This window comes from Ambystoma mexicanum, chromosome 6p, assembly GCF_040938575.1.
Source record: "Ambystoma mexicanum isolate Mex_15411 chromosome 6p, UKY_AmexF1_1, whole genome shotgun sequence".
Classification (NCBI taxonomy): Eukaryota; Metazoa; Chordata; class Amphibia; order Caudata; family Ambystomatidae; genus Ambystoma; species Ambystoma mexicanum.
In genome coordinates this window covers 1,094,702,858-1,094,730,598 of record NC_090935.1, presented here as the reverse complement: position 1 = coordinate 1,094,730,598, position 27,741 = coordinate 1,094,702,858, and the positions used below count along the sequence as shown (strand labels likewise).

At 48.4% G+C, this 27,741-nt stretch overlaps 1 protein-coding gene across 3 annotated transcripts in view; it reads left to right on the top strand.

Moving 5' to 3' along the window:
• Positions 1 to 27,741, top strand: part of ERCC6L2 (ERCC excision repair 6 like 2) — a 1,852,128-nt gene that overhangs the window by 501,828 nt on the left and 1,322,559 nt on the right. For all 3 annotated transcript variants that reach the window (XM_069625699.1, XM_069625698.1, XM_069625700.1), the window contains one exon: positions 2,450 to 2,590. In XM_069625699.1, coding sequence (XP_069481800.1) covers positions 2,450 to 2,590 — 141 coding nt within the window. The remainder of the gene's footprint in view (positions 1 to 2,449; positions 2,591 to 27,741) is intronic.

The following is a 27,741-nucleotide window of genomic DNA, read 5'->3' as shown; positions in this document are numbered from 1 at the left end:
TGGAGGGTCTCTGCATCATGGGTCCATTTTGTATGGGGACCTTGGCTTTCTGCTCCTCTCCCCCACGCACCCTGCCCCCCTCCATCCATGTCTGCCTGCAACCCTTTCCAGATTTTCTTATGGGAGAACAGGCCATGTCCTAGTGGGTGCACTTGGGCTTGCTCACAGGGTGTTTTATGAGCCCATTTGGAAAAATATTTCCAGTGCCACTTTTGGTTCCCAGTCAGCCCTGCTCCCCTCAATTGAGATTCTTAGCTGCCATTCTTGAGCAGATGACATTGGGACATTTGATTCTGTTGTGCAACAGAAATTTCTGGGTTGTGAGAAAAGATTCCTGTTACTTCCATGTTTTAAATTTAGGAATATATTTTTGCGAGTTAAATTGAATTTTCTGCCAGCTCGAGATCTTTTGGGATCTAGATTAAAGAACTCAGTATTTGAGCGCAACTGTAGGTTTTGACAGAATGCAATTGAAACCTTGAGGCATCTCTTGATTGACTGTACCTCTTTGACAGACTCAAGAGTGCAGGTTTTTGATGATTTTAAATCGAAATATGTTTTATTAACAAGAGAGAAATGGATTTTAATTTTGTATAGTGGTCATTGTACATCTTTGACAATTGTGGCAGTGAAGTTCGTCATGCATTTAAATCTTGTGTAGTTTTACATATTTTATGTCTTCATAGGGGTTAGATTTGAGAAATTATGTAATTGTTTTTTATGCTGTAGTTTGAATTGAGAAATTATGTAATTGTGATTTTATATTTTGTGCTCTTGGAATTGGATGTGATCTTATGTATCTTCTCTTCGTTTTATATTTGATCAATTGTGGGGAAAAGTTCAGAATCTGAGCTGTGTACCTAAATAAATAAATACAAAAGTTACTTCCATTACAGAAGCAGATGGATCAGGTTGTGCTATTGGTGTCTGGTTGGGGAAATGAACACTCCCACCAAGGCCTTCAGATTGACCCATGTAGGACTTATTTAGCAGCAAGTAGGTGCTTACCGTAGTACGAAGGCGGTCTCTTTTTTCTTTTAAACTCTGGTAATGAGGTGGCATTTTGAGGGACTATATCATCTCTTCCCTCAACACCCACGATGCTATCTCAACGAAGAACGTGTGGATCTTAGACATAAGTCTTCTGAATCAATGGCTTTAGTGGATATTAAATTAGTTTCTTGGAAAATTGCTTTCTGGTAGCCATTACTTCCGCTAGATCAGTAGGCAAGCTGCAGGCTCTCTGTGGGTAACCAATTTACTGTGTGGGGAGGTTTGTCCACCAGCCTCAACCTACGTTTTTTTCCCCAAGGTCTTGTCAGAATTACACCTAAGTCAGGAAATGGATCAGCCTTCTTTTTTCCCTCACCTATCCTCGGGTGGATAAGAGTCCTAGACAACTGCAGAGACCACACGTTCTATCTCGACAGAACCAAGAACATCTGGGCCTCAAAGAGACTGTCACCTTTGCCGTAGAAAGCAAGGGTGGAAAGCCCTCTAAGGCCACAATCTGCCTGGTGGATTGTTTCATGTATAGCAGGGATTTGTTTGGTTAAAAACATTATTCCCTTAGAAAGTGCAGGCTAGGCTGGCCTCGGTAGCTTTTAAATGGGATGTTCCATGTGGCATCATTGCCTTGTCTTGCATTACCTCTGTCTTGATTTTAGCTCCAAAGTAAATTCCCAGTTAACTTGAGCAGGCTGCCCTCAGAAATGTAGTCGGCTAATCAAGCCATACGTCTGTCCTACCCACGGGTTTGCAGTCCTGGGAAATCTCCTATATGTATGGAGGAAAGTGGACCGAATGTGGTAATAAGGAAGTTAATCGCCTTAATGACTACTGTACTGCTACACTAGGTGATATTTCTCTTACTTCCATAAACCCGCCCACCTTCCCCTCTGAAAGTTAGCCATCTGACAAGTATAGCTTAGGTAGATGGAAAAGGACAAGTCTGCGAAGCCCGGGGATGTGTGCCCATGGACACAAAATCACATTTCTTTGTGTACAAATAAAGGAAGTACAACTTTTTTTGGTGCTGAAAAAAACGTCTCTCTCCCTGTAGGATTGAATGTCCTATAAGTATGAAGGTAAAGGAAGTATGGACTAGGGCTGTGATAGTCACTATAGTGAATAGCGAGCATATGGTTTAACTTGTGTGTGCTGCACTCAACTTTGCATAAAAACAATTTTAATATTCCCTGTTGACGTGGGAAGGAATGCCTTTATACTGCACCTCTTGGTTTATTACATATCCTATCACGTATCTTATCATGTTCGGCTTCCTACAAGAAGAAAATCGAAGTTTAGGCGCTACAACTAAAGCGTTTCTTACTGCTCTACATTATATAGAACACGTTTCAGAATTTTTATGTAATTTTAGCATTTGCTTGTTTCGTTTGTATATTTTTGGGTTGAAAATTGACATTTTTATAAAAATGTTTCTATGCAGATAGTGTACTGTGCTCTGACCGACTTCCAGAGAGCAGTTTATCAAACAGTGTTGGAGACCGAGGATGTAGGTTTGGTCTTGCGGGCCCGGGAGCCATGCAGCTGTGACAGTGGACGTAAACGCAAGACCTGCTGTTTCAAAGTAAGTGTTTATGTACACTGTAACACTTAGTGTCAGTTTACACTGTGCCTGAGAAATTTCTGTCTATTATCATAATTCTTAGGGCTCTTTTTTTATCTGTCAATCAAAATACATCTTTGAAATGTGAGAACAGGGAGACGCTCTGACTAGAATGATGAAAATAAACTGCAGTTTCACTGAAACACCATGTGTAGTTCGTAAGCACCTACACGCCGAAAGCAGTGATTTTATTTTGCATATGAAGTTTCTCCAGCTGTTCTATTGCCTTTTGGTCTTTATATTTGAATTTGAGCATGCAGTATTTTTTTTCTCATTACCATGTTCTTTTAATTTCCTCAAATCCAAAGGCATTGGCACCACGCCCCTCTCATCCTCGTGCCAGTCCATTACAACATGAAGGAGTCTGCCTTCACACCAGTTCCTAATAGTCACGTCTTTTTTTGTCCTCCAGCCCCCAGTATAAGTAGAGAGCCCTACCTTCCTTCCTCCTGTTTGTTCGACTGTGTCGCAGCCTCCTATGGTAACATCGGCGGGGACCTGCTGGGCTGTGTCGCTGTACCTGGGATTTTACCGGCTGTCTCTGCGGTTCTTCGGCTACTGGTTGAGTGCAAATCCTTCTGGCGGCCCATGGTGAGGTACGCACCGACGAACTCAAGCTGGGACGTGTGAACCAGTGTCCGTAGGGCATGCCGGAAAACGAAGCAGGCACGCTGGAAATCGCAGCAGGCACACCCTGCTGGATGAACCTGGTAACACGGACCACATCCAGCCAACGCAGACAGAGGGGATGCATTCATGAAGGCCATCCCTTCTCCCCTACCACTCGTCTGCACGCTTCTGGAGGTCAGAGCAGGCGAGTCGACTCCTCACATAAGAGCAGGTAAGGCTCTGGGGACGAGCTTTGTCAGTAGGTTCTGTGTGCCTTGTGCAGCACTGTTGGTTACCTTTGACATAATGGGGTCACACAGGCGACCTAGGAAACAACAGTGTAGCAATTCCAGTAGCTCTTCCTCTGCACCTGTACCGAATGGGGACAGCAGGCCAGGAGAAGGCTGAAGGCTATTTGGAAAAAAGGGGACTTGGGCCCCAGTCATCGCTGTGTGAGCTTGAATTTGCACTGTCTGAGCATGAAAACCCGAGCGGCAAATACTTGAACCAAGACGCTGTGGGCAAGGTCCTGGAGCATGATGCAGCATGCATGCAGTGTTCCTAGGCGGGGATGGCTACACCACACTCCAAACCTACAACAAGGCAATTCAAAAAATCTTTTAAGAAGCCTCCCTTTGACATCCAGGATAAGTAGCTGGCCGAAAGGAAGGAACCGGACAGCCTGATCATGCCCCGATTTATGGAGTACTGGTGGAAACTGATTCTTTACTCTCCAGTCTCATGGCTCGGCCATCCATGTACCTTGAGGAGACGGTGGTGAGAGATCCTAAGGATCCTAAGGTGGATTCTGCTATGTGACAGAATAATACTGCGTCCAGCCTATACTTTCGCTCCTCACACTGCCCATGCCCTCCTAGAAGGCTTTTTGGACTTTTACGTTGGGGTGGCTGAGGGTCTGGAATGCTCACCCTTGCTGGAGATCATGCATCATCCGGTTGAGTTCCTGTCTGACCTGGCATGCAATATGGTCAGACTGACTGTGATTGCCATGGGAGCTATGATTGTGGTCAGGAGGTTTCTTAATGTCAAAGATTGGCAAACAGAGAACTCTCAGAAGAATGCAGCGTTACACCTTCCCTTTCAAGGAGCCAAGCTCTTTGGGGATGAAATGGAAGAAAAGGTCCATAGGATACATAGAGGGGGAAATTGTAGGTGCACTCTTTAAGAGGTTGGAGAACTGAGTATTAACAGAGTTAGAGATAAATATTTGTATCACTATTTTTTTAAGGTGCAGGGGAGAAAAAATGGCCCTGGCACAGAGCCATCATTACAAACAAGCACAAGAAAAAGAGGATCCAAACTGGAACCCTCCCGTTCCCTGCACACCTTCATATCCCGTTGCTGGACGGTTAAATGGTTATTTCAAAACATTTCAAACATTCATGTAGAGATCAATTGAAAAGAAGAGCAATTCTGTATGTATTTGAAATAACAGGATTGCTCTTCTTTTCAATTGATTTCTACATGAATGTTTGAAATGTTTTGAAATAACTATTTAACCATCCAGCCATGGGATACATAAACAGAAAAAGCATTCAGGCACCCCACGGAAGAAAAAGCAGTCGACTTCAAAAGCTGGTTGTTAGGAAAGATTTCCATTCCATGTGTAATTTCCCCTCCAGTTGTGTACCCCCAACTTTTTGCTGACTTTGCCAGAGGAGCACAGCCTTCTGCTGCACACCTCTGGGCTTTTCGCTCACTTTGTTATGGGGAAACTGACATGCCCTTAAAGACAGTCAGTACTGGGAGACTTTGTTTCCCTTAGTCCTTGTCAATGTTGCAACTTTTCTGCAACATGTTGCAAGTGCACAAAGTACCTTACAGTACAGTGCACTTGGGTCTTCTGTCATTTCGAGGGGATTGGGTCCTCCGACGTATTCCATATCTATGACATGTAATCACCACAGCTGTGCTGCCTCAGAAACTTTTCCGGCGTCTGCGTCCTGCGTCGATGACGTCGATGCGCCGACGTCGAGGACCTCCTCCGACGTCCGACGTCATCCGATGTGATAAGTAGGACGCACGACGCCCGTAGCCTCAGTTCCGTTTCTTCCGCGAACGTGTTGCTTCGTGTTTCTCGGTTCTAAGCCTCGACTCTTTGGAGTTCTGTTCTTTCTGGTTCTTCGAACCTGTTCGTTTGTGAATTTCCTTCGGCGATGTCTTCCACTTCGTCTTCAACCCCGCGTCCGGGCTTTAAGAAGTGCGGGGAGTGTGGGTCCAAGATGTCGGTGACGGACTCGCAAGACGCCTGCCTCTGGTGCCTCGGGGAGGCCCACGACACGGATGACTGTATCGACTGCCAGTCGCTCACGTCCAAAGCCTTACGCGAACGTAAGAAGAGGTTGTCGGTAGGTCGGGTGTCCAAGCCCCGGAAGTCGAAGTCTGCGGGGCTTTCGACGGATGATTCGAGGGGTGACTCTCCGCATCATCGTCGGCAGTCTCGTCGGTCTTCTTCTAGGAGTGGGTCTCGCCACTCCTCAGCCTCTTCGAGGCATTCTCGGAAGCGCCGACACCGGTCGCCTTCCAGGTCCTCTTCCGAGGATTCTGCCCGGCACGTCGGTTACCCCACCAGCCGTGCGACGCCGGAGGAATGGGCTTCCTTCGGGAAGAAAATGTTGGCGATTCTTGAGTCGCAGGGTACTCAGCCGTCCGCGCCCCGGTGTGGGGTCGGCCGTGTGAGGTCGAGAGACACCGCTCGCAAGAGTGGTTGGCACGAGTCACGGGAGCGGTCCCGTTCGGACAAGGAGGCTCGTTCTCGCCGTACCCGTTCCAGGTCCCGGTCCTCGACGCGTTCGAGACCGTGTGCTCCTGTGAAGTCTTCGAGGAAGACATCGACGTCTGAGGCGTCGAGGGCGTCGACAGGCTTTCTCGAGGCTCCGGCTTCGAGGAAGTCGTCGACGCCGTCGTCGATCAGGTTGTCGAGGGACACGCTCGGGGCTCCGGCTTCGAGGGCTGTGTCGACGCCGCCGATTCTGGAGGCGCTGCATCTGACGTCGACGCCGGTTTTCTCGGCGTCGGCGCCGATTCGCATGACGCCATCGACGCCTTTCGTGTCGGAGGTGCCCCGTGTCACGGGTGTGCCCCCTAGGAAGGCTCTGGTTAAGAGCAAGCACTCTCGGGTGCCTTTTCGCCACCTGGATTATATTTCAGAGGCGGATGAGGATTTTGATGGCCTGGTTCCTAGTCAGGTGCCAGATGAAATTGTCTCGGGCCATAGTCAGTTTGGCGATTTGAGGCAGTCACTGCATGATGCCAGTGGACTGGACACCTCTCCGGAGGTGGAATTTTGTAGGCCTGAGCCTGGCTCCCATGCCGATTCCTCGTACCGGCGCCTTATGGCTAGGGTTTCTGAGTATCTGGGATGGTCTGCTCCCCCAGGGGAGTTTGTGCAGGATGATCTAACGGACATCCTTGATGTTGGTCCCCCAACTGACCCGGTACTGCCGTTCCATATGGCTTTACAGAGAAGGGTGGCGGCGGCTTGGACTGCTCCGGAGAGTCTCCCGGCGGTGGGCAGATCCTTGTCGCGTAAATACCCTCCAGCCAGTAGCGACCCCTGCTACTTGACCAGGCACCCCACTCCGGAAAGTTTGGTGGTGCAGGCGGCCACGGCCCCGGCAAAGCAGGCATCGTACCGTACCATCCCTCCTGATAGGGACGACAAACGTTTTGATGGCTGGGCGAAGAAAGTGTTTTCTTCTGGTGGTATGGCGCTTCAGGCGGCCAACTCCGTTTGTGCCTTGTCACGTTTCACGCACACTCTGTGGAACTGTGTTGCGTTAGCGGCTGAACATATTCCCGAAGGGGATGAACGGGATGGTTTCCTTGCTTTGGTCCAGGATGGTAAGGATGCCATGTGTGAGTCCGTTCAGTCGGGTCTGGACTTGGCTGAATGCGTCAGTAGGTCCATGGCGGCGAGCACCATGATACGCAGGTTTGCGTGGTTGCGGAAGTCGGGGTTTGCTCCTGATGTGCAATCCCGGCTCCTCAACATGCCCTTTGACGGTGAACACCTTTTTGGCAGCAAGGCTGACGAGAGCCTTGAGAGGTTGCAGACCTCAAAAGCTGCAGCGAAGTCGTTGGGCGCTGCAGTTCGCCAACCTCCGCTCTTTCGTCCTAGGGGACAGCAGTGGAGGGGTGGTTCCTTTCGCTATTACTCGTCCTTCAGTAAAGCGAGAGGAGCTGGCAGTCAAAGAGGCCAACGCAGGGGTACCAGAGGTGGACGACAGGGTACCCGTGGTGCCAAGGCCGCTCGGGCAGTTGCCTCTTTGCCCTCAGGTAACGCCGCAGCCGCTCCTACTCAGTCATGAGGCCATGTCCCATGGTTCGCCGGTTGGGGGAAGGCTGGCGCAGCATCTTGTAGAGTGGCAAGCCATTACTTCAGATGTGTGGGTTCTGGAGATCATAGCCCACGGCTACTGTCTTCCCTTTCGGCACAGGCCTCGCGACAATCCACCGGGGAACCTCTCTTTGAAGTGTCCGGATCCGCTCCTTGCGCAGGAAATTTAAGCCTTGCTGGAGAAAGGCGCTATAGAACTGGTGCCTGTAGCGGAGAGGAACAAGGGATGGTATTCCCCTTATTTTTTGATTTCCAAGAAAGACGGGGGATTGAGACCCATCATGGACTTGCGCGGTTTGAACAAACTCCTCAGGAAGGACAAGTTCAAGATGGTTACTCTCTCTCAAGTCCTCCAGGCCCTTCAGCTTCAGGACTGGTTGGTGTCACTCGACCTCAAGGATGCTTACTTCCATGTGCCGATCCATCCCAAGCACAAGAAGTACCTGAGGTTCGCGGTTGGCGACTCGCACTTTCAGTTTCGGGTCCTGCCGTTCGGATTGACCTCCGCCCCGAGGGTTTTCACCAAGCTCATGGTGGTGGTGGCAGCGCATCTCAGGCAAGGGGGGATTCACGTCTACCCCTACCTGGACGATTGGTTGATCAGGGGGAGCTCTCCCGAGCAAGTCCTGGATCATCTGTCCGTCACCTGCCACTCCCTTCACAGGCTGGGCTTCTCCCTCAATTTGAAGAAGTCCCATTTGACGCCAACACAGAGGCTCCAGTACATCGGAGCAGTGCTCGACACTTCCCTGGGGCAGTGTTTTCCTCCCCAGGTGAGGGCTCTTCACATTCAGCAGATGGTGCACAAGTTTCAGCATGCCCAGACGCTCCCAGCGTTCGAGTTCTTGAGGTTGCTCGGCCTCATGGCATCCTGCATTCTTCTGGTGCCAGAGGCTCGCCTGCGAATGAGATCTTTGCAGTGGGCACTCAAGACGCAATGGTCGCAGTCCTCCGGCAGGATGTCGGACCCGGTTCAGGTGCCGCCCTCGGTCGCCCGGGACCTTCTGTGGTGGGCCGTCGAAGGCAACTTGATGAAGGGGGCTCCATTTTGGCTTCCCTGGCCGGAGGTGACGGTCGTGACGGATGCATCCCTCACGGGATGGGGAGCTCATGCCAACGGGCTGACAGTCAGCGGTCGTTGGTCTCCGTCGGAGTCCAGACTCCATATCAATCTGTTGGAGCTGAGGGCCGTCAGGCTAGCCCTGAAGGCTTTTCTGCCGACTGTGAGAGGAATGAATGTCCTGATCATGACGGACAACACAGTGGCCATGCACTACCTCAACAAAAAGGGGGGGGCAGGGTCACTTCCTCTGTGCAGGGAGGCGATGCAGCTCGAGTTCTGGGCCATCCAGCAGGAGGTTTCGATCTCGGCAGTTCATCTGGCCGGAGACGAAAACGTGACGGCGGACGCTCTGAGCAGGCAGAGCGCGATCTCTCACGAGTGGGAGTTGGCTCAGGAGATTCTCTTGGAGATCTTCGCCCTTTGGGGGACCCCTCAAGTGGATCTCTTCGCCTCCAGTGTCAACCGGAAGTGCGAAAGGTTTTGCTCGCGGGAATTTCCTCCGAGAGGTGCCTTGGGAGACGCGTTCGTGGTGGAGTGGTCATTCCCGCTGCTGTACGCGTTTCCTCCAGTCCCCGTCATCCCGCACGTGCTGCGGAGGTTACGGAAGTTCGGTTCCCGGATGATCCTCATTGCTCCGGCGTGGGCTCGGAGGACGTGGTACCCGGACCTTCTCGACTTGTCCATCTGCCCTCCACGTCGTCTTCCCTACCGAGACGATCTGCTCTCACGGGAGGGGGGTCAGGTTCTCCATCCAGAGGTCGGATCCCTCAACCTTCACGCTTGGCTTCTGAAAGGTTGAGGTATATGGATTGGGACCTCCCTGAAGACGTGATGGAGGTGTTGCTTTCGGCCCGTAGGCCAGCAACGAAGTCTCTGTACCGTTGCCGTTCGCGTAAGTTCTGCGACTGGTGCAGAGTTCGGAATGTGGATCCTTTGGCATGTGACATCCCCATGGTTCTGTCCTTTTTGCTTTCTCTGGCCCACAGGGGCTTGCAAGTGGGTACCATTAAAGGTTACCTGGCGGCGCTGTCCATCTTTAAGCGCTCGTCTGAAGAGTGTTCTTACTTTAAAATCCCTTTAATTTCTCAGTTTCTGAAAGGGCTCACTAATGTGTTCCCTCCGTCACCTTTCCTGGTGCCCGGTTGGGATTTAAACCTTGTTCTTAGGTTTCTTATGGGTGCTCCGTTTGAGCCTTTACATTCTTGCCCTTTGAGGCTGTTAACTCTGAAAACTGTGTTTTTAGTTGCGGTTACTTCCGCTCGCAGAGTGAGTGAGTTACAGGCACTTTCAGTTAAGCCACCCTTCACTGTTTTTCACAAGGACAGGGTTGTCCTTCGAGTTCGTCCTTCTTTTCTTCCAAAGGTGGTGACGGAATTTCATTTAGCCCAGAAGGTTGTTCTTCCGGCATTTTATCCTCCTCCGCATCCTGGTAAGGAAGAGGAGAGGCTCCATAGGCTTGATCCTAGGAGAGCTTTAAGCTTTTATGTTTCACGCATGTCCCGGGTCAGAGTGGACGATCAGCTCTTTATTGGTTACGCTGGTAAGCGTTTGGGGCAAGCTGTGACGAAACAGACTTTGTCCCGCTGGATTATTTTGGCCATCTCGGAGTGTTACCGCTTGGCGGGTAAGGACCCACCGGCTGGCTTGCGGGCCCATTCTACCAGGGGTGTGGCTGCATCTACTGCCATGCAGAGGGGTGTTCCTATTCGCAACATCTGTGATGCAGCCACCTGGGCTTCAGTACATACATTTGTACGGCATTATTCCCTCGATTCCATCAGAGGGCAGGATCTGGCCTTTGGCAAGGCGGTCCTTTGCTCTGCTATTTGATTGACTATTCTAAAATTTTGCTTCTAAATTCTTTCCCTCCTCCTTGTTTTGGTACTGCTTTGGGAGTCTGTCATAGATATGGAATACGTCGGAGGACCCAATCCCCTCGAAGAACAAGTTACTTTCTTACCTGGTAACGTTCTTTCGATGGGATGGTCCGACGACGTATTCCATATCGCTCCCGCCCTGCCTTCCCCGCTGCAGAATTTCTTTTGCGATTGCAGCTTACGTTCAGCAAGGCTTTGTGTCTGACTGGCAGTTGACTTATGTCACACGTTCTGGGGGAAAAAACTACAACTGAGGCTACGGGCGTCGTGCGTCCTACTTATCACATCGGATGACGTCGGACGTCGGAGGAGGTCCTCGACGTCATCGACGCAGGACGCAGACGCCGGAAAAGTTTCCGAGGCAGCACAGCTGTGGTGATTACATGTCATAGATATGGAATACGTCGTCGGACCATCCCATCGAAAGAACGTTACCAGGTAAGAAAGTAACTTGTTCTTCTAAAGGTTACTCTCGAAGGACTTTTTTAGGCAAAGTGCAGATGTGCCTTGGACAGGGCTGGTGGTAGATTATCTTTTCGTGTATTTCTAACCATTTGCTGCCAGGTAAACCGCAGTTACCGCGTTTGGCAATGTTAGGTGGCCTGGCTCCAAAATGGCCATGCCACGAGGTTCTTTGTCCTGTTATTTGGCCATGTTGCCCCTTCACCTTCCCCAGGTCGAGCCGACCCGGGTCAGTCCTTATTTGGTCATGCATTTTCCCGCGAAGCGCCAAGCTTTCACTGGCTTCTGCATGTCTTGAGTATGCGCCCCCAGGATGAGGACTGGACTGTCCAGCTCCAATACACATCCTGGGTGCCAGAGAGTCTGGTGTGCTGTGAATGCCTGAAACCACTGTGGTCCATGATTGGTCCATGCATGGTATGCCTGTATGTGAGCAGATCTCCCAATGGGTCCTCTTCGTTTTGGCGCAAAGGAGATTTTGGATAAGAGAGGACTCCAAACCCCCAATACCATGTCGATCTCTGGAGTTCTCACTGAACTAAGGATAGGATCCAAGTATCCTAAAACTAAGAAGCCGAGCCGAGGAACCGCTGGTGACCCGCTGGAAGGTTTGGCACCCTGAGCCTGCTGTCCTGTGGGACCCCTTTACATCTGGTCGTCCTAAAAGGTCTGTGAAGACGCTTCGACCCATTGGAATAGTGGGACCAATTATTCTCTGCACCTTCATCAAAACCTGCAAGTAAGCCTTTTCGGATGTGTCCCTGGGTCAACCAGTGGACTGACCAGCTTGTGCAGGACCTTTGCCCTGATACTGCCACTGTTTCGACGAGGCCCTTGAAAGTTGGGACATCGAATGCTCAATGTTCATGGCACTCTCCCACCGAATTTCATACACTTGGCGTTTCCAGGTCTGGAGTAAAGGAGTGCGCCCAAACCGGAGTATACACGGTTACTGTGTTGTCCAGCGGTGATGACAAACTTTTCAACAAGTTCATTGCAGCTGTGGTCCTCTGTGCCCTGAAGCCTGCTACAGCGGAACTGGCCGGATCCATCCACCAGGAGCAGAGAAATCGCCACTGTCCCGTTTGGGAATCAACGCTGTAGCTTCGTCGCTGAAAGCCGCAGAGCAGCGAGATTGCCGCATTTGAACCTGCAACTGAAGTGGACTCAACTGCTGAAGTTTGGTTCGGAGTGTGCCGGGGGTCGGTGAGTAATTGCAACCCTTACCGGTGGCCCTTAGTGCATCCATCAATTTTTACGCATTAGTGGTCCCTGGGGGCCCCTCTCCTTTCCACTGCTACTTCGAACTATTCCCGAACTCTGGAACCTGCTATGCCCTGTTGGGGAGACCCTCCACGAATAGTGGGAACTTATTCTGCATCACCTAACCCCCATCCTGAGCTGCTACGGTCCCTCGATGAGACCCCGTTTTGCCCATTTGCATTACCGCGTGAGCTAGCATTGCAAGTACATTTGAGCAATAGGCGCCACTCTTCTTAGGGATTGGAATGCCTTTCAGTTAGGATTGTGTTTGATGCAGAAGGGACTAAAGACTATTTGCACTGCCTGTTTCCTTCCCCTTGTAGGTTGTGGACCCATTTTGTGCATTAACCCACACCATTCGTCTTGTATATATGTATATTGATAGGATTGTGTTGGCTTAGAAGTATTACTGTGATTTTATTTGTATTGAAACTAAAAGGCCTTGAAATAAATGTATTTGTATTTTTAATATACCTACACCTGCCCGGGAGTGATTTGTAAATGTCCTTTACTTTGTGTGCTCATTGAGGTCTTTCAGTCACCCTCACCCCTCCTGAGACCTAGTCTTGACCGCCGCCAATACTACCTTGATTGGTCTAGCTTTTCCAGAAGGTTACCCTGTTCCGAGAAACTAGGCTGGCCTTCTGAACCTCTGCCCACCAGGTCAGAGTTCAGAAATCTGTCTTAACACTTGTCCCTTGTCGAAAAGGGACAGGCCCTTGAATGCTAGATCCGGTTCTTCCAGGCCCTCCTTCCAACACAGAGGTTTCCTCTCCCGAATGCCAGCTTGTCTCCCCCTCCCAAGACAACTCACTATTGACTGACAGGACCCTCCTCCAGAGTTCCTGGGTGTGGAGCATTGTGTCAGAGGGGTTACCCTATAGAGTTTGCAATGGTTCCCAGAGTAACGGGAGTTGTAGCGATTCCTTGGCTTATAAATGCCCTCAAAAAGGCCCGTTTGAAGACAGCAATCCAGAGTCTACTGCAAAGTAGGCAATTCAACCAGTACCAACGGAAGGACAAGGGTGCGTGTGTTACTCCAGGATCTTTCTGGTGCCAAACGCTTCAGGGAACTTTCGGCTAGGGGTAAACCTGAAAGTAGTCAATCGATTAATGTACGTTCTGGCCTTTGGGATAGACAGCCTTCATAAAATCATACCCATAGTCTCAAAAGGGTGACTGGTTGACATTGCTGGATCTGGCTGACGCTTACCTGCATGTTCCAATCCGTCCATCCTATGTTCAGTTATTGCATGGCTCCACTTCCAGTTTGTTGTCCTCCCGTTCAGGCTATGCTCGGCTCTGAGGGTTTTTATGAAACTGCTGGCCCCGGTTGTGGGGCTGCTGCACCAGACGGGTCTTCTGATCTGTGCCTACTGGGACAATTTCATCCTTCAGTGCTCCTTGTGAGTCAAAATGGTAAAGGTGGTGGACAAGGTGTGCCGGACCATGGAGATGTTTGGGTTTCTGATCAACCACGGGAAGTCACAGCTGATGCAGTTTCAGGACATTCAGTTTATTGGAGCGAGATTCCTGATGACTCAGGGTATGGGGTGTCTGCCGGAAGAGCGGGCTGTCAGTCTCGGGGCAAAGTTTGGGAGATCTACAGTCTGAGGATCGCCATGGCCAGACACTGGCTGAGAATACATGGCCTGATGGCCACAACAGTATTCTTTACTCCTCAGGCAAGACTACGCGTACAACCTGTTATGGTATCTCAAGTGCTTTTGGCACCCAGTATTGCAGAACCTGGCGATTCATATCCTGGTCTGTGCTGGGGTGGTGAGGAGCCAGAGATGGTGGCTGAACCCTGGCAACCTCCTAAAGGCTTCCCTCTGGACCCCTTATTGTCCAAGGTTATAACCACAGATGTGAGCACAAGGGGTTGGAGAACGGTCCTGGGGAGTATAACTATGCAAAGGTAATGGACCCAGAGGGAGGCCGCCCGATCATCCAATTGGAGGGAGTTGGAGGTAATCAGATGGCCCCTGCAGGGGCCCTCTCACAAGATCCTGCATTGCACATTGAAGGTTCTCTCAGACAATACAACAGCAGTCTCATATGTGAGCTACCAGGGGGGGATGGGCTCCTCCTCCCTAGCGACCAGTAGTCAGAAGTTGGGGACTTGGGCGGAGAACCATCTCCTGTCCTTGGACACGGCACACATAAGGGGGCTGGACAGTTGCCTGGTGGATGCTCTGAACAGACACTTCTCCTCTCATGAGTGGTGCCTCGGAGAGGCCTTCCAGCTGGTAGTACAGACATTTGGCCAGCTGGTGATGGCTATGTTTGCATCCAGCAAGAATTGGGGTGGGGCAACAGGGGCAGCACAGCATCTTCCTTGACCATCAGTAGATGGATCAAGGATACTTTCAACATTGCCTATTCAGTCACAGGGATCCCTCTCCCAGGGAATGTGGTGGGTCGCTCTACACTACCTACTGCCGCTACCTGGGCAGATGCAAAAGGGGCGTCATTGGTGGATATGTGCAGGGCCGCTACATGGGCTTCCTCGAATACCTTTGCTCCTTATCCATTATAGACTGTTTATTCCAGAGCATTCTAACCAGGAGTTCACCTTAGCAGTGCTACAGGCAGTTCTTCTCTGAGTTACTTTGGATATTGGTGTAAATAAAGGTCACTGTGTTTTGCAGAATCCGCCATTGTCCTTTATTGTTGTTTGGGGTGTACAGTCCTGGCTTAGGGATACTCCATGAAGTAATGGACTGGGATGAGGACGAGAGGGACGTGGAGATAATGCTGGGATTAATTTTCAATCATCTTCATTACACCGTTTCCTACTCTTCCTCGTTCCAGTCCGGACTTCTTGCCTCTCCCTCCTGGAGACCGTCCGCTAGCACTCCTTGGGTATGTACAGGAGGAGTGAAAGTAGGGTGCCTTACGTATACCGGGGGTTGGGAGAGGGCAAGAATGTGACTATAGGGGCCTCGGGTGAAGGCAGACTCTTTATGATGCAATGGACTAGGCAGAGGAAGAGAAGGACTAAGTGTGGATTACAGGTCAGTAATCATCCCTACATTAGGCATTGGTGGCTGTGCAGTACATAAATAAAATTGCAAAAAAATCCTGTGCTCTTTAAACCAGTGTTCAAGCTCACCTTGAAGCAGTACTGTGGAGATGGTTTGGCAGTAAAGCTACTCATGGTATACATTGTCTGTTTTATCATGATCGAGCGCTGAGGGAGGTTCAGTGACTTGAAGTTTTGTGAAAGAAATACAATGCAAACCTATGTTCAATGCTCAATAGATCCTCCACATAAACATTATGTGCTAATTGTGAAAAGCCAGAGAGTGATTCACAACCTTGTCCCAAATGATCCCATACCCAGGGGACCAGGGACAGGCCATTGCTGTCGGATCCCGACCCTGGGGTGAACAAGCGAGGGAAGATCACCTGGGTAGGGGGTCCTCTGGTTGTGGGGGAGAAGCACCCAATGGTGAGACATGGTATGCACATTTTTCCACAACCCATTTAACCCCAATCTCTGCTTATTTTGTGGGAAACTACAACTGCCATAATTCCTCCCCACTTTGTCATGACAAAAAGACTGCAACAAGGAAGATAAGGAAAGAGGTTAGAAGGATTACCTCCCCTGACATTCATTGGCCCTGTCCCTGTAATGAGGCCAGGCAGAGTCAGGCATATAGCTCTAACAATAGCTCTGCCACTTATTAACACTCCCTGTGAAGATAAATGGTGGCACACACAGGCACACTTCGAGTATGGGTGGGTACAAGCTCTTGCACACCATGCTGTGGCCAACGGGCTGATCGACAGTTGAGAGGATTAAGAGAAAGCCAGGTAAGGTGTCCATGCTTTCGGGAGGCCGTGAGCATTCGAAGAGCAAAGCAGAGGAAATAAATCTTCAATTTGTCCGAAAGTGGTTCGCGACCCTCACTGGTGAACGGCTGAGTTGGGGAGGAGCAGACGAGGCGTTGGTAACGGCCTTGAGCTGCAGAAAAAAGATGAGAGAAATCCAATGAACATAGCCGGTGAGTTATCGAGGGAAACAAATGTCTGGTTGATGTTAAAGGGAAAGTGACTGTAATTTGTAAGTTGAAGGTTGCACGTGTGCTGATAAAACGCAAAAGAATTGAACAATTGTTGAAAGACAAGGATACAAAGTAGCAGAGTGGTCCTACGAGATGAAGTCACACATTTGAAAGTCTCTGTGAAATGTTATGAATTTTGAAAGATATTACAAACGGAGATCAAAGGAAACTGCGATAAGGAAAAAAAGTTGAATAAGAGGAAAATGACATTTGTGAACTGTGAAATATGCCAAGCGGGCAAAAGTCAAATATAAGAATTATGGAAAAAGGTCAAGAATGCAAGTGCAGGAGAATAAGAGCTATGAATAAGAACTACAAGTACCAAGAGGCAATTGGTGTTGAATATGAACTTTGAAAAAGACTAAAAAAGAATAAGAACTACAAATACCAGGAGGTATTGGTAATACACACAAACTTTTGAAAAGGCCAAGAGGGCAGACTAAAGAGAGTGAGAATCATAAGTACCAATAGGTATTGGTGCCTCAAGATGTATTGACTGTGAATTGAAGGATTGTTGAAAGAGAGGTTGTCGAAGTGGTCATGCAGATGTCTATGTAAATTCCTTGCAGTCTCGAAAGTCTTTGACAGTGAAAAGATGTGAGATAAAATGCGGGAAGGGAACCCCCACAAAGGAGAGACAGGCTCGAGCCCGGCAGAGGGAAGCCTGTGCAGAACTGTGAGGAATTGAGAATATATGAGCTGAGCATTGATGACAAGGTGGGCCAAGCATAAGGAAGTGATTGGACTACCAGAAGTTGAAAGCATAAGATTGAACTCTTCAATTGTACCAGAAAGCCAACGTGTGCAAGATGAACAGACCTGTGCCATCCACTCATACTTTGGTTTTTGAGAGAGACTCTCTAGACCCCATGGGGTTGAACCTGGGGAAGGGAGTTGGTACTGAAGCCATTCTGACATTTCCTTTTGAGACACCATTTTCATTTTTGTATTCCCCTAACAAATGTGTTATTCTAAGAAGGCGGGCAAGGTTAGGTTTTCTTAGTATAGACCTTTTAATTTGACCAGATTGACATGGACGTATTTGTTATTGTTTAATGGTCGAGATTTCTCACATTTTAGAGATGGGGCTAGTTAGGAATTCTACCATCCCAATCAAAATTGTAAAAAGAAAAGGTTTTTAAAACTTGTGTATCATTGTGTCTGTGTCTACTGCTCGATACCATGCCCTCCTCACACAATGAAGAGCCTTGTCCTTATGTTCTAAAATGTTAGAGATGAATGGCAGTAATGCCTAACATATCTCCTTAATCTGGTGCCTTCCTCCTAGTGGACGCTTGCAACCACCCTGCCCCTCATTTTGTGCATGGAGCATTTAGGGGTCTTGCGTAACAAGTCCTCCCACTCAACACTTGATTTGTCTGTGGCTTTTGATCTGATTGATCATGAACTCCTGCTTAACACTCTTGCAGATATAGGGAATTGTGCTCCCCAATCCACGAGCTGGATTAAATCATTTTTATCTCACAGACCATCCTCGGTATGCTGGGAGAGTGCTTCATCAATACCTGCTCCCATTCTCTGTGGGGTCCCACAGAGGGCCTGCGTCTTGCCCACACTCTTAAATTTGTATGTGAGACCCCTCTGCCATTTTTTAAAGACCAGAGGGATCTCTTTTACAAATTACACAGATACCCAACTGATTCTGGAAATCAGTGGGGATCATGATAGAGATACTATGAATTTGAATTCCATCTATTGTGTCATCGATCATTGGATGACGGAAAGCTGGTTTCTGCCTTAATGGATCAGAAACAGAATAATTTTATTTGGAAGCTTGGTGGACAGAGCTAAATTGACGAAGGAGTACTCCTGCTTCAGTATTAATGATTGTTCCATCTCACTTGCCTGAAAAGTTAAGACACTGGGGGTCTTTCTCAATTCATCTCTTGGTGCTGAGATTGACTACGTACATCTCAAAGGATTGCCACCCCTACTTGAGACTCCGTAAGAATATCAAACCTTTAATCTCTGAGGCAAACTGCTTCTCAGTTCCTCGAGCTATTATTTTTTCACGTATCGATTATTGCAACTCATTACTGATGGGGGCAGCAAAAAAATGTCTGCAACAACGTCAACCCCTCCAAAATGATGCTGTTCGCCTTATTAAGGGCATTCCCAGACGTGAGCACATATCATCTTGGAGGAAATCTTTACATTGGCTCCTTATCCCTGCTCGGATTCATTTCAAAACAGCTTCGCTAGTGCATAAATGCTTTTATGGCAAGGCACCTGATTACCCGAAGGCCCACATTACCTTATACGAACCCAAACGTACTCTACGTTGCTTGGACTGATTAATATGCATAAGTTCTAAATGGCTAGGGGTCTCGGAAGGTCTTCCCCCCACACTTGTAGCGCAGCTACGGAAATCCCTGCCAAGCACTCTTTGCCTGGATAAACATGTGAAAACATTTTGTTCATCATTGTAAACCCTACTTTTCAAATTGTATGCGTTTGATGGATTATTTGATCCGAGTAAACATACTGACTGACTGAAATAGTATCTTACTCTTTCTGCAATGGTGATTCCGTCGTTTGCCCATGAATTAATCTTTCTTTGTGTCCTGTTCTATATGTTCGTCCACTTCTGTTTTTGTGCGCCCAGATGTCTGTGGGTCACTGGCATGTTATTATAAATGAATAAAAAATAAAAAGACACTCTCAGGTAAATCTGCTTTTCGCTTAATCCTCTCGGCAAGCAAATGCAAACTATTTTTTATGGATGCATTCCTCTCACATTCCCCATCTCAGAAATATCATCCAGACGTAGACCAATGTGGAAAGGGTTCTCTCGGCCAACACACTGGTGCTACGTGGCCGACTTGGTTATGGGTGTCTTCACATCTCTTGAGCCTGGGGGTGAAGTTGTTAGGGTGTGTGTTTGTGTAGAGCTTCAGGTGTGCTTTTTCCCACCTTTTCAGACTCAATTGTCATGTCTTCACTCAAGTTATGATTTTAAGCGCTGCTTGCAATGTGGCAGGCGGTTGTCAATTTCATGTAGCCCTCTATTCGGGAATTACTAGACTATGTAACATGATCAGAGCCATATAATAGAAATGATAGTTTAAATGTGCAGTTAAGATATGCTGCTTGTGTTACATTTGGCTTTCTGCTTTCAGTTTCAATAACGGCTGCACTTTCCCCAGCAACCAATCTACGTGATTTTTCCGTCACGGAAAAGTCTGCGACGGAAAAGTTTGCATGAGAAATGTACGCACCACAAAAGGTCCGTACATTTCCCATGCAAACATAGATTTAAAAACCCTACAAACCCACACCCCCACCCACACAACCTACTTACCTTTCAAGACGCGCTGTGTCCCTGCGGCGCCACTTTCCTTTCACTTCTGTGATCAGGAACCAGCACTGTATAGTCTTTGATTTCTTTATTTTTTTTTTTGGGCCCGCTCACTGTACTGTGTAGTATAGTGATTGGGGTGTTGCGGGGGACACCTCCACAGCCCCCGTTTTTTTTTCTTTTTCTAGGGTGTGCTGCAGGGGTGTCTGCTGCAAACCCTGCTCACTACACTGTACAGTGTAGTGAGCGGGGTGTTGCGGGGGAGACTCCTGCAGCCCCCGTTTATTTTTTCTCGGGTGTGCTGCAGGGGTGTTCCCCGAACCCCCCACTCACTATATGTATAGTATGGTGAGCGGGGTGTTGCAGGGGCCACCCTTCAGCCCCCGCAGTTTTTTTTTTTTTTTTTTACCTAGCTAAAATGCATGCCACCAAAGGTTCGAACTTTTGGTGTTCGAACCTTTTGTGGCATGCATTTACGACCTTTTTGTATAGGTCGGAACTTTCGGTGCTGTCATTTCTACCTATTCCCCCAGCAACAACCAAGCAGACTAGACCATGGCTGGCTTGCAGTGTTTGATACGTTGCGTGTGTTAGTGCAGACCCTTGACTTGAATTCCTGGTAGCTAGGATAGAGGAGAACATGTCTGGTATAGCAGAGGGTGAACTGGGGTGGGGGGCTTTTGATTAGAGAAGTTCTTGGAAGTCTGTAATAGGTCAAGGAGTAGCCTTATCTCTATGGAGTACTAGAACCCCACCTCTGCTATTGCAGAGAGCTGTCCCCTACGCATGTTCCTGCAACATTGGGGCATGACATGATCTTTACCTTCAGTGAGAGCCATTAGAGACACAGATAGAGGCTAGTTCCGCTGAGCCCCTGGAGGGAGTTGGAGCACACAGGATGGTCATGAGACAAAGTACTTGACAATGATGTGACAGAGTTCTAACTTTACAACACCTGTGTGTATTTCCTTGGCCAGTCTGCTACCGTTTCCCCAAATGTGAACCAGAGCTGGCTGTGGCTCATCTTTTCCATTAAACAAGGGCCTGCTTGTTATAGTGTTCCGACATAAGATCCAAATGTGCTGCTGTCCCTCTCTTTTCTAATCTTTTTTCAGGAACAGTTAGCTGAAGTTTGGATCCACCGGTGGCCAGTCCTGCTGCACTGAATATGGCAGCTAGTGTTCATAGTTTTATTGACCAGAAACCCCGGAGTCAAGCCAGTGCCACACCTTCTTTTTTAAAAACTCTTTTGATTGTTTTCATCAGTTAACAACAACAACAAAAAAACAGTGGTTCAGTGAATAACCCCCCACCCCATCCATGTAGTTATTCCCCGTCGTCAATATACACTGATTACATTTACCATCATGATGTTGCAACCGGACATCTCAGTATTTACAGTCATACCCCCGCTCCCGGGGTCCCTCCCCCTCTGGTATTCATTTGTTATTTATCAAATCCTTCCTCAATTAATGATGAATACAGTCAGGACGTCTCTCCTTCAGATAAATGGTCATTCTCCCAGGCCTGCATAGGGAGATATTGGTTATAAGAGTTCCAAATATCTTTAGGTTTTAGGCCAGGCACACGGGTGGGCTAATCTTCCATACTCAATTTCCATCTAATTTCAGTAAAGATATCCTCCTTACGTTGCATCAGTGTGGGACTTCTCGCCCGTCCCACACCATTGCCACTGCGCTTAGCTAAAAGCAACAGTAACCCTGCTAGCTTCCGTACCTGCTCTGTAATCTGTTTAGTGTATCCCAGTAGCGCCACTCTTGGGTAAAGCTCCACCTTTTCCCCTGTTGTAGTTCTTACAGTTTGAAAGACCTGTTGTGTGTATTACCTTGTTTTCATGTCTGCTGGCCATCAGTGTTTCTTATAGAATGTTGTTAGCTGTTTGACTGACAGCTTGTGGAATGTTGATGCGTGTTTGGATATGGATGTTCTCTTCTGTCAGTTGGGGTGAGAGGTGAAGGTGGCAAGGATGGCCAGTGGGTGATCCCCTGTATGTCTCTTCCCAACCGGGTCTGGTATCCATGTATATCGATAACGAGTAACTGGAACTATGTATAAATTGTAAATATGTATGAATAAATCCTCCCTGGAAACAAGTTTGGACTCCACAGGTGGACTGTGTTTGAGCGACTATGTAGGGCACTACTAAACATACATCCGTACTTCACAACAAGACCTTCCCCCAAAACTGAAATATTCGAGGGCAGCTCCATGCTACATGCAGAAAATCGGCCGGCGCTATGGCGCAGCGGGCGCATTCATCTGGAGTGTCAGGAAACAACTTATGTCGTTTTGCAGGAGTATTAGTGCCACACCTTCAAAGACAATTAACAACGTTTATTCCCAGCTATCTTCTGAACCACCTATCGGAGCTAAACGACTTTGACCAGGCCACCGTACGCCAGACAGAAATAGTACATGGAGCAACAGGTCGTAATCTTATTCCTGCCATCTCAGTCACAAACACCCCAACAAATAACTGATTAGACACAATGCGGCAACCACAAGGCCCTCATTTTATCACATCTTTCATCACAAGACAATTGGAAACAGTGATAACCACCATTTGAAGATCAGTCTAAGAGGAGCCCAACCCCATAAGAACCTATTGGTGCTTTTTATTCGAAAATGAAAGCTTTTAACAAAGAGAGGACTCCACCAAGGCCCCAAAAAAAAGTGATTGGCACCAGATGTCTTTTGATCAATGCTCACGTAATCGCAAAACACACCTCTGACTTTTTCGACCTCCTCTCAGAGGTCCAAATACACCTACTCTTTATCACAGAGACCTGGCTCTATGGCAATCAATTGCCAGTTATTCATGAAAGAAACCTGCAGGCGAGAAGATCAAAGGTGCAAATCATGTCACTAGTAGAGGAGGAAGGGATAGCACTAGTCCAGAGATTTGTTCCAAGTCTCAATGACTCCTAGCAATAACATCAAAGACTCTGAATTACTCTCCATTATCTTCTGAATCTCCAAGACCTCCTCACAAAGCTTCCTTCTCATCTACAGATCAGCAACCTACATCTTAAAGTTCGCTGACAAACATACAGGTGTATCTCAGGCGAGCGGGGGATTCACGTCTACCCCTACCAGGACGACTGGCTGATCCAAGCACATTCTCCTGAGCAAGCTATGGATCATCTCAGCCTCACCTGCCGCTCCCTCCACAAGCTGGGCTTCTCCCTCAATTTCAAGAAGTCTCATCTGACACCTTCCCAACAGCTCCAGTACATCAGGGCTGTGTTGGACATGTCCTTGGGGAAAATGCTCGCCTCCCAAGGTGAGGGCTCATAACATTGTACAGATGGTGAACACATTTCAACATGGCCAGCGTCTTCCGGCTTTCAAATTCTTAAGGTTGCTCGACCTCATGGCATCCTGCATTTTTCTGGTGCCAGAGGCCAGGCTGAGGATGAGATCCCTGCAATGGGTTCTCAAGATGCAGTGGTCACAATTCTCAGGCAAGATGTCAGATCCCGTTCAGATTCCACTCTCGGTCTTGCAGGATCTTTCTTATGTGGTGGGCCAGCGAAGGGAATCTGATGAAGGGGGAGCCATTTTGGCAACCCTGGCCAGAGGTGACAGACGCTTCCCTAACAGGATGGGGGGCTTATGCCAGCGATCTGACCGCCAGAGGTCGTTGGTCTCCATCGGAGTCCAATCTCCAACTCAACCTGTTGGAGCTGAGGGCCATCAGCTGGCCCTGAAGGCTTTTCTGCCGTCTGTGCGGGGGAAGAGTGTCCTGATCATGACGGACAACACAGTGTCGATGCATTACCTCAACAAAAAAGGGGGTGTAGGGTCACTCCCGCTGTGCAGAGAGGCAATGTAGCTCTTGTTCTGGGCAATCCAGCAAGGAATATCACTCTCTGCAGTACATCTGGCCGGAGAGGAGAATGCAGGGTGGACGCTCTGAGCAGGCAGAACACGGTCTCTCACGAGTGGGAGTTGGCTCAGGAAGTCCTTCTGGAGATCTTCGCCCTTTGGGGGGAACCCCACAAGTGGATCTGTTGGCGACGGGTGCCAACCAAAAGTGCGAGAGATTCTGCTCAATGGAATTTCCTCCGAGAGGAGCCTTAGGGGACGCATTAGTCGTGGATTGGTCATTCCCACTTCTGTACGCGTTTCCTCCGGTCCTCGTCATTCCTCAGGTGCTAAGGAGGCTGCAGAGGTTCGGATCCCACATGATCCTCATTGCTCCGGATTGGGCCAGGAGAGCGTGGTACCTGTACCTTCTAGAAATGTCCATCTGCCCTCCATGCCGTCTTCCCCACCGAGAGGATCTTCTCTCGTGCGAGGGGGGGGGGTTGGGTTCTCCATTCAGAGGTCAAGACACTCAACCTTCACGCTTGGTTTCTGAAAGGTTGAGATATAAGGATTGGGACCTCCCGGATGACGTGATGGAGGTATTGCTTTCGGCAAGGCAGCCAGCAACCAAATCACTGTACCGTTGCCGTTGGAGTAAGTTTTGCGACTGGTGCAGAGGACACAATGTCAATCCTTTTTAATGTTCCATTCCAATGGTTTTTTCTTTCTTTGGCCCACCAGGGTCTTCAAGTGGGTACCATTAAAGGTTACCTGGCGACGCTGTCTATTTTCAAGCGCTCATCTGAAGAATGTTCTTATTTTAAGATTCCTTTGATTTCCCAATTTCTAAAAGGGCTCATGAATGTGTCCCCGCCATCCCCGTGTCAGGTGCCAGTTTGGGATCTGAATTTGGTCTTGAAATTCATGATGGGTGCTCTGTTTGAACCTCTGCACTCTTGTCCTTTGAGACTGTTGTCTTTCAAGACGGTTTTCTTGGTTGCAGTTACATCTGCTCGCAGAGTGAGTGAATTGCAGGCATTTTCATCTAAGCCACCCTTTACTGTGTTCCACAAGGATAGGGTTGTACTGAGGGTACGTCCATCCTTTCTACCTTAGGTAGGGTCTGAGTTTCATTTAATCCAGAAAGTGTTGGACCCTAGGAGAGCTTTGAGCTTTTATATTTCTAGGATGTCCAGGGTCAGAGTGGACAACCAACTCTTTGTGGGGTACGCTGGACAACGATTGGGCCAGGTTGTTAACAAACAGACCTTGTCCAGGTGGATTATCCTCACTATTACCGAATGTTACAGATTGGCGGACAAGGACCCTCCTGAGGGGTTGCATGCTCACTCCACTATGGGCGTGGCTACTTCCACAGCCCTGCAGAGGGGAGTTGGAATATTTGTGATGCAGTGACGTGGGCTTCTATCCACACCTTTGTCAAACATTACTCCCTGGATACGCTCCATGTTCAGGATTTGGTAAAGCAGTACTTTATTCTGCCATCTGATTGGGTATTCTAAATTCTGCTCCCTCTTCCATTCTCTGATACTGCTTTGGGAGTTTGTCAAAGATGTGGAATACATTGGAGGAAACAATCCATTCGAAGAACAAGTTACTTACCAACTGGTAACGTTCTTTCGACTGGATGTTCAGCCTGTTCGTCTGGAGAATTTCCTGTGCTATTGCAGCTTGCGTTCCCTCAAGGCTATGTGCAGTGAAGCAGGCATTGTGTACGAGCATGTCGCATGTTATGGAGGAAAAAACATAAACTGAGGTTACGGGCGCTGTGCAGCCTATTTATAACATCCGGTGACGTTGCACTTGACAGAGGCCTTCGAGGGACATCGACTCAACGCCATCAACGCAGGACGCCCTCTGCCGAAAAATGTCCAAAGCAACACAGCTGTGGACATTACATGTCAAAGATGTGGAATACGTTGGAGGAACATCCAGTCAAAAGAACCTTACCAGTTGGTAAGTAACTTGTTCATCTGGTGGATACACAACGTACAACACCAGAATATCAACTCCACAACTGGTTTAACACAGCCTTGGACAGCATAGCACCAAAAAGCCTTTTAAAATCTCACTTGCTAAATAGCTCACTCCAAAATTAAACCACAGGAAAAATGAAAATGAAACTTTTAAACATTCTGGATGAAAAACAACCTATGAGCAGACAGGTTTGCCTACCACCAGCAATTGAGATTCTAAAGGGGTCAAATCATCAAAGTCAAGAAAGCACATTCTCCATACGTATGGAATAAGCGCCACACAGACAAATGTTTAAGATCATACAAGAAATCGAGACCCATCAACCTGAAACACAACCCTAGCACTGACTCAACTCTAGGGCCAAATTACTGCGCATTACAGAATAAACATCAAGCCGTCCAAGGAACCATCACTCACTGCAGCAAACACCTCTTCTCTGACACCGTTTCACCTCTTCTCAATTCAGGATCCACTGTCTGCTATTGACTCATGCATCTCGGTAAGCTCCTCAGTAGACCTGTGCACCTCCAACATAAACAAAATGATCATGAAGCAACAAGAGTTGACACCTGCTTTTCTCTTTTCTCAATGGCTTGATCACTATTGCATGTATCCCACTGGCTTTTTGAAGTCCGCTTTAGTCATTCTGCTTTTCTCAGGCCACTTTTCAAAAAATGCCCAGCTGATTCAAAAGACCTGGCTGGGTCCAACTCCTTTCTCACAGGGAGACTCAAAACCACCATCATGGCTCCTTCCAAATCCAAGCCACGCCTACTAACCTGCAGAATACCCCAAATATGCACCCTTTTGCCCCCCCTATTTAACATTTGCATCACTCCCCTATTGGAATATATCAACCAGGTTGGTCTCACCAGCTACAATTAGATACAGATGACATACAAATAATAATCTCAAAAACAACTTCTCAACAGTCTGTCAGGTTCTGTGGCCTCCGATGATGCAGTACTCTCCCATGGAAGCTCGGGGGCTGTTGGGACTCATTTACCAGCGAACCCTTCACAAATGCTGATACACGACGTCATGTCGGACTCGTCAAGACTCGTCTCCTAGCACAACAATGTTGCCGCTGTGTATAAGAAGGTTCAAAGCATGAACTGCAGCGCTATTCACTGAGTAAGTTCACACCTGTGCTACCTTGCCTTGACTGTTTTTTTCTGTTGCCTATTTACCTGTCCTCTCGTCTTTCCTTGTACCCTTTTTCTGTTTACTTTATTCAGCTCCTACTACGCTTCTGACTTCTTGCCTCGACTTCTGCTTGCTTTTTTAAATTTTTTTAAATCTGTTTATTTTAAACAAGGCAGGAACAAATGCAATAATACATTCCTTTGGCTGTCCAGGCCTCGTCAATCACTTACAAGCGTTCTATCCCTCTTTCTCGCCCCCAACCCACCCCGAGTATCCGTTTGGATTGCACTCCCGGAAGTTGGTGCTCCCTCCCTTCCCCCTCATGTCTCGCCTCCCTTATCGAAAGTGTCGCCACTGTCCAGAATCCGTTTGGCTTGTTGGGGCTTGTAGGTAAGAGCCGGGAATTTTTGGTCATAGTCAAAAAAAGGACCCCAGATGTTCTGGAATCGGTGAAGAGTCCCTGCCTTCGCTGCTGTCACCTTTTCTGCGATGAGTATATCCCACATTTTGGACCACCAGAGGGGTAGGAGCGGACCCTCTTTAGTTTTCCATGAGTGTGCGACTGCTATCCTTCCTGCTAGAAGGCATTGGGACAGGAGCTTGGCTTTGGGCCCTGACCTCGAGTAAATTCCTGGGATGGGAGCCCCCAGCAAGACAGGTTCGGGCTCTAGGGGGAGCGTCGTTTGAGTGATATCTTCTATGATATTCAGGCATTGTTTCCAGAATTGTTGAGCTTGTGGGCATGTCCACCACATGTGGAAGAAGGACCCTGTGTGTCCACATTGTCTCCAGCATGCCGGGTCCAGGGAACTATTTATGTGGTGAAGCCTCTGGGGGGAGTAATACCAACGTAACAATATTTTCTAGGAAAATTCCCTGTTGGTGATGCAGGCTGAGGAGGAGTATGCTCGGGACCATATGTCTATCCAGGCCTGGTCTTCTATGGGATGGCCCAGATCCACCTCCCACTGTGCATTGGCGCGAGTTTTGGAGGTGAGGAAGTCCCCCTGAAAGCGTTTGTATAGGGCTGAGATTTTTCCTCGGGCCGGGCGGTCCAACAGGGTCAGTTCCAGAGCTGTGGGAGGGCGGACCGCTGCAAGACGGGTTTGTG